Below are 14,785 nucleotides of genomic sequence, written 5' to 3'. Positions count from 1 at the left end.
ATGACGTGTAAAATCTGTACATGAAAGCAAGTTTCATAATATCCTGAAAACAATGTTATCTTTTATGTTAGTAAAACTAAAACTAAATTAATTGTCATAACAAATCATAAGTATTGGTTGATTTCTGCGCAAAGCTGGCTGTGTTCGGGTACGGTTAAAAGAGACATCTTCGCAAGCACCAATGAAACTTTCAGTTCCGTTGAATTTCAGTTTATCGTAACAATTAACAGTTGTTTTTTTCCTAACATAAAAGATAACATTTTTCAAAATACAGTCCTAATACAAGCAATATTTGCTCTCTAACGGTGTCATAGAGGTAATTCTAATTTCATTCACTTAATATACACTCTTATTTTATTTTTTAAAAATTAGGGGTACCTCCCTATTCATGAAATAAATCTAGAAATGTTATAACTTATATAATGGACATTTGGTGATTTGGATAATTAAAAATCAAATATTTGGGACAATTCTCATATTGAACTATCCTGTACACCTGATAATGCAACCTATGTACTACTCTACAGCCACCAAACTCTGTATGACCCGACAACATCAAAATTTAGGAAAAGTGAAAGTTCTGATATAAAATCTTCCACCATTTCAGAAGTGATTATTCTTAAATGCACAGATTGGGACCTCTCAATATTCAAACTATGTGTGGACATCTGGGACCATTTGCTAACTATGAACTGGTCTGTATCAAACTTTCACAAGTACGAGTAATTCAAATTGACACCTTTCCTCAAATTTCAATCTAGCCGGGTCATTTAGTGTGTGAGGTGGGCTGTAGAGGGCTAGCACTATCTACCAACGTAAGACTACGAGATGGGAGAGTGTCGTCATGTCTTCCTGGGTTTGACCTTCTTGCGTTGCCGTGACAAGTCAGCATCAAAGTTGACAGTCTCGGACCTGCTGGTGGGACCACTGCTTTGTAAGCCACGCATATTCTGACGAAACTGCAGTATGAACGGCATGATCTGAAGGTGAATAGAGAGTTAATTCAGAGAAACTTTAGGGCATTATGTAGTATCAATGTACTGCTTTCTTTCTTTAAATATATTTCTTTTTAATAATTAATTTTTTTTTTTTTAAATAACTTTTCTTCTTCAACAAATTAAAAAAATAGATTATTCTTTGTTTTACTTCTTTTTCTTACTTACGCTCCTTTACTCCTAATACGTCATTCTTGCTTAATCTCACTTTCTTCCTCTTCTTCTCCTTTTCCTTCTCCCTCTTCTTATTCTCCGCCCCTCCTCCATCCTCTTTATTTTTCTTCTCTTCTCATCTCCTCCTCCTCCTCCTCCCCATCCTCATTTTCCTCCTCCTACCCATTCTAGTCCCTCCTTCTTCTTGTTCTCCTTTGTACCACTCCATTCTTCTTTCTTTGTAGTATCCTATTCTTCTTCCTCTTGTTTTATTTTCATTTCCCTTCAAAAATTCCTTCTTTCTAGTAATCATTTCTCTCACTCACCTGAAAAAAATGAAGGAACGTCAAGTTCAAACTTACCTTGGCATGATTTACACCAACAGCTATCAGTGCTACTACGAGAGGCAGAGCAAAATAAGAGCCCTGCATTACTTCTTGCTCAAGAGCACGTTTCTATGGACAGAGAGAGAGAGATAAGGTAAGAGACAATAACATACTTGCCAACATTTGAAAATATGAATCACCATCACCACCACGACCATCATCACAACAATCACCATCAGCACCACCACTAACCCCATCATCAGCACCACCATCTGCACCCCCACCATGATCATCATAACCATCGTCATCGCCAACATCGTCACTACTACCTCCACTATTGACACCACGCCTCCACCATAACTACTACCACCATCACCACCACTACCACCACTACCATCATCACCACCACTACCACCACTACCATCATCACCACCACTACCATCATCACCACCACTACCACCACTACCATCATCACCACCACTACCATCATCACCACCACTACCACCACTACCACCACTACCACCACTACCATCATCACCACCACTACCACCACTACCATCATCACCACCACTACCAGCACTACCATCATCACTACCACTACCACCACTACCATCATCACCACCACCACCACTGGCACCACCACCTTCATCACCACCACCACCACCTTACCTGAGGGTTGAATGGTAGAGTGACATGTTTCTGGTAGCCTGTGCTTGTAAAGCTTGCTTCAGGCAATGTATAATCATATTTTGATCTAGGTAAGGTCGACTCCAGCTTGATCATGTATCTCTGAAAAAAACAAAAAAAACAAAGGGGTATTCGTAATTCAATAAATGCATAAGATGCCTAAAAAGATATAGTTGATTATCGTTTTTACACTGCAGGTGGATATAATAATTCAGAACATTAATCTCATTGGAGACAAACAAAATATGAAAAAAATTACTTGGCTCTAACTTTTGACATTGTGAATTACATATTCTACAAAAAGGTTCAATCTCTAAAAACCACAACATATTGTTTAAGGAGCTGGTTGCTGGTACCAACCAAAACTTTGGAAATCAACATTGAAAATTCTTTTTAATTGGGAAGAGAAAAGGAAGTGGATAAAGTTCGGTCTTTGGTCCATATTTGAATGAAATTATCATTTGGATTGTCTCTATTTCAAACACCTAGACATGACTGAACAGAAGCCAACTTGAAAAGGCAACAAAAGAACAAAACTCATAATTGCGGAAGAAGTAAAAGATGACTGATTTGTCTTACCCTTCCATCGTTAGGTACTGATGAGAATTGAAAGAAGCTCCCCATGTCCAATGGAAGGGTATGAATAGGAGTTTCTGGGTCCTCCTCACTGTATAGAGATACCTGTTAGACAAAACATCACAGGATTAGTATGGGTTCAAGCCCAGATATGATATTCATATAATAACAGACTTTTCTTTCACTCTTGCATTCTTTTCATTCTATTTACAAACCGGTGACTCTGTCTGTTTGAGTTTTTTTCTTTCTCTCTCTCTCTCTTCATCACCTCCTACATATATTTCTCTCAACCATGTTCTCTCCCTATCTTTCCCTCTCTTTCTCTCACTCACTGACCTATCTCACAGTCTATTTCTCTTGGCAGGCTTTCTGTCCCCATCTTGTGCTCTCTCTCTCTCTCTCTCTCTCTCTCTCAATCTCTCTTTGTTTCTCTCACTGCACATCAAGATGTATGCATACCTCTCTCTCTCTCTCTCTCTCTCTCCTGTCATCCCTATGGAGGCGCAATGGCTTAGTGGTAGAGCAGTGGTCTCATAGCCAGGAGGTCCCAGGTTCAAAACCAAGTTAATACCCTAGCCCTAGCCCTAGCCCTAGCCTCATTACCAGGTCCCTTCTCAGAGAGGATATACAGCCATCTGTCCCCCTGGTTGCTTACTAGCAAGCATATACATGCTTTCTTAGCATTCAGGTAAAACAACATCATCAAACACACTTCTCTTCCAACAAACGTCTCTTATTTTTCTTTCTCTTTTTCTTTCTCTGTCTAACCCATCCGCTCTTACCTTCAATGAAGTCAGGTATTCATGTGGTGTGACAATGTTGCCTCCTATATCAAACTGGTTGAGATGTCGGAACACAATGATTCTTAAATCCTTGATAACTTTCTGCCCAATCTACAAACAAATACACACACAAAAAAAGAAGAAAAAGATTGAGTGTCTATCAGATACAGTTAACAGCTAAATTATCCATACCCCTTGTAAATTTCTCATGTGTTTCATAACCAAAGAATAAATGGTGGACTGGTTGAATTAGGGCCTTTGTTGAATACTTTTAGATGTAAGCATTAATATGTCACATTGTCAACAAACTAAATCGGGACAAATCATTTTTTCCCATACTTTAAAAATTATAAAACTTGGTAAGGGTATGAATCATTTGGTTGATAACTGTAAGTGCCATTTCATAAATAAATGTTGCTTATGGTAAATATTCATATTCTGTAATAGACTTGCTCTCATCCAATCAAATGCCTTGATATCACTAGCTTATATCAAATATTGTATGTTGTCAAAATAGGGTCAAAATGAATGGCTACTTACTGCGACAGTCTGTGTTGGCGGTGATGCTCTCTCTATGTGACCGTTACTCTCACAATCCTTCAGCTTGATCTTATAATCACAATTAGGCTGCAATAACAACAACGAAAGACACATTCCATGATAGCGAAAGCAATAGCACAAACCATGTCATTATGACAAAGACCATTCCCTTTACAATGTGGCTATAACAAGATTATCAAAGAAATTGCACCAAAATTAGACATCTTTAATGACATAGTGGAAATTCCTTCTGACTGATGTTCTGAATCGTCACATGAATATACAAATTGTATAGCACTTTTCATCGGGTTCTACAAAGGTAATTTGAAGCATTTCATACATTACCCAACACTGCTTATGAGCCTTAAATCTTTGATTCAGGACCCCCCCCCCCCCCCAAGATCAAATTTTTAACTGGGGAGGGGGGGGGGGGGGTATACAGACTTTTAAAATGTCAATATGGACCACCTGTGAAAGAAACTAGGTAAGGTAGAGGGCGCCATTTACATATCCATGGAAACCTTGGAGTGTCTAGCTTTATAGACCATGACCATTCACAAACGAAAAACAGTGATAATCGTGGCCATTGAGGAGGCCTATGGCTCAGTGGTGGAGCAGTTGTCTCGTAACCAGGAGGTCCGGATTTTGAAACCAAGTCAATGCGCTTGAGCCATTTGGTGAGGCATTAATCCTCATTACTAGGTCACCTGGTTGTTTATTTACAAGCATAATTGTACATGCTTTCTTAGCATTCGGGTAAAACAATCATTGATCATCATCATCAATCATTTACTGATTGCATTGAGTTGACAGGTGACCAATGATATACAAATAATACACAGGGGCATTAGTAAGAATTACCCACACGAGGTGCTTCGACTGTTTTGGAGGTACCAAGTGTGGGTAATTTTACTAATGCCCAGCAAAATGATGTGTATTATCTATTTTTATGAGATTATGTTTTATTTGTTTTATAACATGATTTTGATAATGACCGGTCATTATCCAAATTACGCGTTAGACAAAATAAATGCCTGGTCACGTGTACGCCTTCAACCAATCATTTGATTAGGATTAACGTCATCATCTTATAATCCTAATTATCAGGTCCCCTGGTTGGTTATTTACAAGTATTATTATACATTCTTTCTTAACAGTTGGGTAAAACAATCATCGATCATCATCATCATCAATCATCGATCATATGACACAGTAATATTAGATAGATTGACCTACCTGCAGTCCTCTGATCCTAAAGTTGCCTTCTTCATCGGACACACCCTCTTCTACGACCTGACCACAGCTCTCTTCTGAGTGAGCTTCTACAGCGATACCTGGCTCAGGTTCTCCATTCAGTGATGTCACTGAACCAAAACAGCTAGAGGTAATCAGAAAAAGAGGTCAGAGGTTATTCTTCATAATTATACTATCTGATTCAAAAGAGCTGCAAGTAACGAAAATTGGGTTATTTCCTTGAAGGGGTTATGTCTGACTTGGGAGAGTCCATTAGAGCAAATGTACTCATTACTCAACCAGATTGACATTAAAGGGATAGTTGAGTTCTGTTTTCAGACCGCAAATGCCTTCAAAGTGCATGGTTATTGCTCTTATTCTTAATTATGACATTTCTAGTGCCCTTAGAGAACCTAAAATTGCTATGAAGGTAATTTTAGACCCCAAAATGTGTGAAATTTAGCCAATATGATCATACCAATTCAGCTCCACTTTAAAAAAAAGAATTGTATGTTCTTTCAAATTTGACACTCAGTTTTTCATTATCTCACAAAAAATATATTTTGTGTAGCGCCCTCTGCAATAGAACTCAACTATTCCTTCAATAAATCATACAGCTTTAGCTTACAAATCACAGTAGATTTGTCAGATGAATGGTGGTGATGTCTAAACGTACATGCAGGTGGGGGAATGACAGTCAAACAATTAAAAAAAAAAAGAGATTAAATGCAGAAAACAATGTAACACTCAATACTTAGAACTAGTTTTTAAGACAGGTTGTCTGGAAAAACGTGCCATTTGTAGCCCCATAATCCCCTATACTAGGGCCATGGAAATGAGAGAATTAAGTAGTCTAAAGTTAAAACGTGTCAGATGACAGTCTAAAAAGCTTTCTCACCTAAAGGCTACTCGGCGACCCTTGACCTTGATATCTACAGCTGACCCCTCGCTGACCTCGATCATCTGTGTGCTGGGGTCAAACTCAAACTCCTTCATCAAGGCACGCAGGAAATAGGTGTCAGGACCAAGGTCGCCAAAGGTCAAGATGCCATCGTCCTTGGTCAGGTTGTTGCTGCGGAAGTTTCCTCCGCTCAGCGATAGAAGCACACCAGAGAGGGGGCTGTTCTCCCCGTCCGTTACCTACAACATTTCAATTTTTATATCAGTGCTGTTTTGCAGTTGATGGGAGTAGAGTCATCTATCATTCTGCTTTTATCTAAGATCTATGTTCACTTTTTTAATACTGTTATTGTCTACCTCACATTATCTCTTTGAATTGTTCTTTGTTTTCTAAAATTGCTCATCTCATGAAATTAGCACATCTACACAGAAGAAAAAATGAAATCCATCATTTAGAACAATGTAACTGTAAAGAATACAACTGTCCTTTGACAGAGACTAGTTGGCTCAGTCGGTAAAACGCCTGCATTGTGCCCCTCAAGTTTCACAGATGCAGGCTAATTTAAGTAGGAAACACTCCTTCCCTTAGGAGGTGAACCCTGAGCATTACAGTCACTCAGTTCGTTTTCGCCACCCGGGCACAGATGACGCCAAACGATGACTTAAAAAATAATATGGACATCATGGACTCCAGATCCCACCTGTCCAATGTTTTGTCACATGTCATATTTTCATCCCAAAGTCTGAATGTCTCTATACTTACCTCAATCCTAATCTTGCCAAGCTTGAAAGCCCTGAAGTATCCCAGCTTGCCCTCCTCCTGACTCATGATATACCCATCAAGAGAGGCCTCCACCTCATACTCACTCGTATCAGGTAACGGACCAACCCTGAAATGGCAAAAATACAGTGTCTGTTAAAGGGTGCATTTATCATGTTTTGCCACTAAGAAACAGCATTTCTATACATGTTTTGTTCTGCATATAATGACATCAGATCACAACTTCTTAATGATATAATAGAACATGACCATACGTTTTCGTATCTTTCCACATACCAACAATTTATTTACCTAATTTCAGCCGACTCACTAAGCAGTTTAATAGCCATTTTTGCAAACCAAATCCTAACAACTCGCCAAGAATTTTTGTACTACTGGTACTTAAATGAATAATTGTTTTTCCCCCCTGTCTTTTGTTGTTGTTGTTTGTATGTTTTTAGTTCATACCAACTAACTTTAAAATACACTGTAATACATAAATATTCTTTTTTCTGTGTTTATGATCGTTATATTTGTACTATGTTATCATGTCAAATTGTTTATGACTGTTATTTTTGATGTATCACTCATAGGCCTTTTTAGGCCGGCCGTCTGATGACGGGTGTGATTTTTTAATAAAAAAATAAACTAAACTACACTAAACTATATATTGAATCCCACTATATAAACGTGATTTGCAGGATGTCGCGTTTCTCAACTTGTCGTGATTTGAAATAAAGGCCTTGTCTCTACGCAACTGCATTGCGCTGTTTGACCCGAGAAGCAGGCTCAGAGGTCAAAGACACATAGAAGTGGGCTCTCATGGGGAATTTGACGTTTGTTAAGGCGTTTATCGAATAAAAGGTGTTGTAAATCACCAGGATTAGCCTTCAGTTTTATGATTAACAGGCTTCATGTAATGCTCTGCCTTTCCCTACATGGTAAAGGCATTATCTGACATTTGCATCACCCGAAGATTCTTCGCAAGAGAGAGAGAGAGAGAGAAAGAGAGACAGACAGAGACAGAGACAGAGAGAGAGAGAGAAAGAGAGTCAGACATAGACAGAGAGAGAAAGAGAGACAGACAGAGACAGAGACAGAGAGAGAAAGAGAGACAGACAGAGACAGACAGACAGAGACAGACAGAGAGAGAGAGAGAGAAAGAGAGACAGACAGAGACAGAGAGAGAGAGAGAGAGACAGAGACAGAGAGAGGCAGAGACAGAGTCTATGGGGTATTTCTCGATACGAGTCTGAGTTTGCTGTTGTAGACTTGTAAACCAATTAATGCTATTTCCAAGTCTGATGTCAGAGAATCATGACCTTCTGCACATGGAAACTGAGGACCATCTCCCTTAAATACATAAGCACACAATTAATAATAATGTAACTTATATCGCGCCAAATCCACTCTGTGGAGTGCTCAAGGCGCGTGTAAACAGGAAAAACGATCAAGACTTGAAAAGGAATGTTTTGAGATGAGTTTTGAAAGAATCAGAAGATTTTTTACATTTGTGTAAATTACCTAAGAAGGGGCAATTTGCCTAATGTAGAAGTTGATGCATTGCCTGGAGTTAATGGGTTCGATTCCAAGTAAATCAGCACTAATGTCTTTTAGCAATCTTATCACTCAAAATGCATCACAACATTTATATACACTTGCATACATGTATGTGGGTTCTCACGCTCATGTAGCCTTGACAATGTAATGTACTTTTGTAGTTGTGTGCTCATTCACTGTATGCAGAGTGCATTTCACGCATGACTTATAATGTGAAATACATGGATCAGTTGCTTGTTTTGGCACACGTTTCTATGACTTATATTGGCAGTTTTGGGGATTTCACACGTTGTGTTCTTTCCAACTTACATGTAAATACACTAAATTGGGTGTTAGTGGTTGGTACTGTGCACAGAACTTTTAAAATAAACATGTTAAGGCTGAGACCTGAGGGTTGCATTGATTCATTTCGTTTTTCGCCTCCCAGGCACAGGTGACGCCAAATACTTAATAATAATAAAAGGCTCTTTCAGATATGACGTGGCAAAACAACAGCGTTCTTTGGTGATGACATACATGTATAGTGTATCATGCTTTATATTTCTGTACCTGTATCTGTCCTTATGTTGCGCACAATTGCCATTCATTTTACACATAAGAGAACCACAGCAGCTTTTTTGAGGCGGTTTCCGCGCCATATCTACACAAGTCTTTATTGGTTCAATACATACCTGTACTGTCCCTTGTTGTCCGTCATCTGTGTAATAGCTCCATCTGTTGACCCCTCGGCTGGGTTTGTGGGTGTGATGGTGACCTTGACCCCTGAGAGAGGAGGGGTCACTTGACCGGTGATGAACACGCCTGGACGTCCCTCAAACTCTGCAACCACTCCTGGGCACTTCTCCCCTGTGGAAAAGAAAGAATTAAAATAAAGGGGAAAAAGGATTCAATGAAGAAATCTGGGTGCTTGCCAAGTAAAAATAAAGATAATTAAAATAGTAGTGTTAATTTCAATGAAGAATATATGGACACTAGTCCTGTATAAAACTTAAATAGGATTAGAACAATGGAGATAATTACAATGACTGTAAATGTATAGTCAAACCTGTCTATAAAGGCCACCCATGGAACAGAACATGGGCAATACATGTATCAAATCAATATAAAATACAGAATATTTTCGGAATATGTACACTTTTCATATGATACATGTACACCTTTATTCCTTGTTCACATACAGTGTGGTAAACTGCGGTAAATAAGTCACTTCAGAGGTATCATCTGGACAGATCAGGTTCTGAGCATTCTTAAACTCATTTTAATGCCCATCTGTACTAGTTTACAGGAGGCATTAGACCACACTGCAAGGTCACTGGACAGGTGGTTATCTCATCAAATCAGCTTTCAGTTAATATAAGATAAAAAGGATAATGGGGGACTAGTGGTCACCGATTAGACATTGTTTGCTACATAGCGGGCCCAAGTGGCTATAAGTAGTACAATGGAGATTTAAAAGGTGCTTTATTTTAAAGCCCAAAATACTTTCTGTGTTGGTCTTGATATTCATTGTACATTATACTGGTCTTTTACCATATTAAAGTGTTTTATAGACTTTGTTTGTTCAAATGCTTGACAATCCCAATGTTTGTTTTTTATTTATGGAAAAAAAATTATTAAAAAATAAATAAAAAAAAAAAAATCCGCCCACCCGCCCCTACTCCAGAATAGCAATCGAGGACAACCAAACAATTTTTGGATGTTGGCCTTTGTACAAAACTGTAAAACCCATTGAGACGACAGCTGGATACGTGAAAATTATGTAATCATTATTCATTTATTCTATGAGAAACATGTTGAAGTATATTTTTCAAGAGTGCAAACAAAAGGTATTCATGAAGCACCTGCTCCACTTTGTAGTGATTATGCTCATAGTTGGAGTTCTCCATGTGTAAAAGATCTGTGGATATTTGGGGGTCGTTTGTACAAGTGCTTTCTCCGAATTAGCTTTATATACACTCATCATCATCATCATTTATCAAAGTCAGCCTTTTTCCTCTTATGATATTTCAGCAGAATCCTATATGGTTTGAAATCAAAACACAACCATTAAAAAAAATCAATGACAATGGTGAAGCATTATGCTAAACCTTTTTAAATTTTTATAGAGCTGTAAAACTCCCATCAAAAGACTTTCAATTCAAGTCCAAGTGCATGATATCTGAAATATATCTACAGTAAAATGGGAAAGGGATAGATACAAGCCTGTCAAGGTGAATAGGGACAAAAAATTAAGAAGTAACAAGTTTGTTATTATTACAAAATTTTGTTTCTCAGCGATGATGCAGAAGTTTTTAATCATAAAGAAATGAATGAAAAGGGTCTGTTTCATTTCCATATAATAATGTATGTAAAGACACAAGTCCAATCGTTGGAAGGCATAAAATGCATCAGATTTAATTACCTTTACCCCTATACATAAACGCATGTACAGTATGTATGCACAAAAAACGGCATGTTTTTCATCATCAGAAATCTACATTTCCATAAATAGACTTTGTTCTTTCTTTTGTCCTATTATAAAAACTTATAAATGAATCAATTAAAACAAAAATCAGATGGCGCAATCCTTTTCTTAACATAAACAAGAGGAATCCACAAAATGTTGCAGCTTGCCATCCACTGCCACCCCCTTCTTATTTTTAATAGAGATGACTGGTCTAAACAAACAATTGCATTCTAGGGTCTGTTTTGTAAGACTAAATGTCCTTGGCTGGGTATAGTTCATATTGGGACAGCAGAGCCTTGTATTGATCCATATTTCATACACAGACACCCCTCTCTCTCTCTCTCTCTCTCTCCCTCCCTCTCTCTCTCTCTCTCCCTCTCTCTCTCCCTCTCTCTCTCTCTCCCTCTCTCTCTCTCCCCGCCATTTATTAATAATGAAAGCACCCAACCAGAACTGTATCAATAGCCATCAAAAGCCACAATAAGTGCCAACCACACAATGACATCTGCGAAATCCGTCGCATTTTGTAATAATTTCTGTCAGGGCATTTCTGTATGTAGTGATTGCTGGGCAGACAAAGAATGGTGGCGAACGCTTTGTACCATCTTAGACAAATCGCTCTCTTGCCTTTTAACATCAAACTTTAATGATAGTGGTGTATATGCTGAGCTGCAAGAAGCAAGGTATAGTAAATTTTACAATCTTCTCGTCACTCCACATATAATCTTTGCTCAACTACAGACACAACGGCTCTCCATGTGCCTAGAATAAAGTCGAAGATAGGTGAGCGAAGTTTTCACTCCAGTGGTCTGGTTACATGGAATAGGTTACCTAGTGAATTACGCTGTAGTATGTCACTTGAAATATTTAAGAAACATTTCAAAACACACCTATTTACATTGTAATTAACTGCATTACATTTTCTATCATATTTTTGTTGAGTTTCAATTCATTGATGTATTTGTTTTGTAAAGCACTTTGATCAGTTGTAAATTGGATATAGCGCTATAAAAGAAACAATTTATTATTATTATTATTATTATTAATAAAGAGTTTGATATATGAACACTATAAGACATTTAACCTGTAGTGGTATAGTGTGAGTTTGAAGTTCCTTTCATTGAATATTTGTAAAATGAAGGGCTCCATACCATGTGAAACTTTTCTGTAATTAGTTTAAGTTGAGTACTGATCATATTCATAATGGCCATTGTATTGTGTGAAATTACTAGAAGCTATTGACATTGGTTTATTTTGTAGTGCATAACGATAATCATTGTGATGTTTTAAATTCATCATGAATGAAATATGATAACTATTTCATTGTTTTCAATTTTATTTGGTGCAATGATATGAGATTTATAACAGAGCTGCCAACCTTGTGCGACCAAAAAAAGGAACCATGATAGCAACAAAAAAATGGAATTTCAAGCAAAAAACAACAACCATGCGCGACACACTTCCAATGCAGAAATGTCCATTCCTCATGCTTTTTTTTCCATATTAGGACCTACAGGATAGTTTATTTACAAGTAGGTATTTTTCTGTTGTTATTTTGGTCTTATCAGTGTTTCATTTTTTTGAGAATATTTATCACTTCAAGTATGTTCTCACCTTAGTTTTGTATTGAATTTGTGATCATATCAACATTTTAGGGCAGTTGTTTGACGTGCAGTACGTTAACAAAAGATTTGGAGGAAAAAACGGACAAATTCCGGGAAAAACGTCATGGTTGGCAGCTCTGTTATAACGCAATCAAAAAATTTGATATGAGATTCATTGGACCATGGTCAAGAACCAAACAACAACAAAAAACAGATATTGCATGCATCATCATATACATATACTACAGAGATGTAGTCAAGTCAAGCATTGGACAGTGTACTATGGTATTCAAATACAGGTGACTGTCAAAAACATGTACATACATTTATGTATCTAAAATCAATATCATTTGTACATCTAAAGTTCTAAAGTCATGGTTGTAATACATAATGTTTTAGATTATTAATTTGTATCGTAGAATAGGCTAAAGGTACACACTTCTTAAGATTCTCAGAACAGAAATTAAAGATTCAAGTGTCAAATATAAAATTTCTTAGTTACATTACCTTCAATACAAATTCTCCTTCAAACCAATTGAGAATATCACAGTGATTCTCAACCTTGACAAAAGCCTTTCTCCGTTTTCCAGGGACAACGTCATATTGTATGACATTATATTAATTTGCAACCTTAACTTCTTTTTACTCCAACTTATTTGATTTGATTTTGATTTGATTTGATTTGATTGGTTTCTGCATCTTTTTTTTTTCTTTTTTCATCATACATTTTCATGAACATAATATGGTTTGATACAATATTTTTAGTGAGGACATCACAATTGTTTTCAACCTTGACTGAAAATTTTTCTTCTAAATGACATCACAATGATTCTCAACTTTGACTTTGAATTTTCTTCCATTCTTCCAGAAATTTATCCGAGGTAAAGCTATGGCTGAACGAACTGCTAATGATCCGATACATGCCAATCTGGTGTGCCCTCTCTGTCTTACCACCTTTGAGAAAGCAACCCTCTTGATCTGTGGACACACCTTCTGTCAGAAGTGCCTCATGGGATATGACATGCGTCATCGAGACAAGAATTACATGATCTGCCCGCTGTGCCGAGAGCAGACTCCGCTTGGGGAAAATCGTGTGCAGGGGCTTCGGCGGAATGTTACTGTGAACGCTCTCGTGAATGATATCCAGGCCAAGAAGGCTCCGGGGAAAGGAGTGGCGCAGCCTGAGGCAGCAAGCCCTGCGCAGCCTGAGACAGCAGGCCCAGCACTGCCCAAAGTAGTAAAGCATAAGCTGCCGGTCAAGGTACCTGTGCGGCCACCTACAATCATCAAGGAGGTAGCCCTTCCCGGCGGGATCAGGGGTATGACAGGCATGGCAGAAGACACCGTGGTCGTAGGGTATGGAAGTAGTTTCCCTGGAGTTGAAGCCATCAAGGTCTCAGGAGACAGAAAGCCTTACTTGAGGAGTGACATCGGCTCTGTGCGAGACATCGTCATCCTGAATGATGGAAGAGCCGTTCTATCGCACGGTTTTGAGGAAATAAAGGCTTATAATGCAGATGGTACAATGTGGGTAATCCCATTTCAGCAGCTGGCAAAGCAGAAGTGCAAGGATTCTTTCTGTACTCTGTACAGAGACAGCCAAGACAATGTCTACACCGTCAATGGCACCAACAAAATCCAGTACTTTAGAGTTCGCGGCAAGGGCATGACACATCATTCCCGAGTGATCACTACTGGAAGAGCAAACGTTGCACAGATCTGCGTAACGCAAACTGAAGTACTGGTCATGAGGGTGTCTAATGCAAAGCCCCGTAGGTTGGCATTCTATGACAAGGAGGGCAACATGGGGAGCACCGTTACAGCAAGAGACGACAACGAAGTCTTATGCGCCACAGTGGATGCCCTGGATAGAGTGATCATCGGGTATTTTTCTCCAAACCTTGGCACTCTGACACTTTCTGTCTGTACGCTTAAAGGGTTACATATCAAACACCAGCATTTCCTCAGCGAGCTTTATTTGTCCCAAGCCAGACAGGTCTGGTGCTACATGGTATCTATTACTCCAAAGCTGCTAGCATTTGCCCATCTGGACAAAAAGCTCTACTTCATCAAAGTACCCCATATCCCCGAAACATAGAATTTCACCATGTGAATACAGACTGCATGTACCCTGCACCTGTTTGAACCAAATAGATTACAGGCTTACTATTCACCATGAAAACAGCATCAGGTGGTGTACCACAGGGGTCATTCCTGGGCCCA

The 14,785-nt window shown here is 38.4% G+C and overlaps 1 protein-coding gene across 1 annotated transcript in view; it reads right to left on the bottom strand.

Moving 5' to 3' along the window:
- Positions 1-366: 366 nt before the first annotated feature.
- LOC591794 (nodal modulator 3) overlaps positions 367-14,785 on the bottom strand; it is a 41,100-nt gene continuing 26,681 nt past the window's right edge. The window contains exons 19-28 of the mRNA XM_030977562.1: positions 9,184-9,358; positions 6,956-7,082; positions 6,191-6,432; positions 5,296-5,437; positions 4,060-4,146; positions 3,520-3,630; positions 2,741-2,842; positions 2,144-2,263; positions 1,511-1,603; positions 367-980 (exon numbers count right to left, since the gene is read on the bottom strand). Coding sequence (XP_030833422.1) covers positions 843-980; positions 1,511-1,603; positions 2,144-2,263; positions 2,741-2,842; positions 3,520-3,630; positions 4,060-4,146; positions 5,296-5,437; positions 6,191-6,432; positions 6,956-7,082; positions 9,184-9,358 — 1,337 coding nt within the window. The 3' untranslated portion in view covers positions 367-842. The remainder of the gene's footprint in view (positions 981-1,510; positions 1,604-2,143; positions 2,264-2,740; positions 2,843-3,519; positions 3,631-4,059; positions 4,147-5,295; positions 5,438-6,190; positions 6,433-6,955; positions 7,083-9,183; positions 9,359-14,785) is intronic.

The sequence above is a fragment of the Strongylocentrotus purpuratus genome, unplaced genomic scaffold (assembly GCF_000002235.5).
Source record: "Strongylocentrotus purpuratus isolate Spur 01 unplaced genomic scaffold, Spur_5.0 spur5_scaffold_1, whole genome shotgun sequence".
Lineage (NCBI taxonomy): Eukaryota > Metazoa > Echinodermata > Echinoidea > Camarodonta > Strongylocentrotidae > Strongylocentrotus > Strongylocentrotus purpuratus.
The sequence above is the reverse complement of the archived record's forward strand: the minus strand, read 5'-3'. Positions and strand labels throughout refer to the sequence as shown.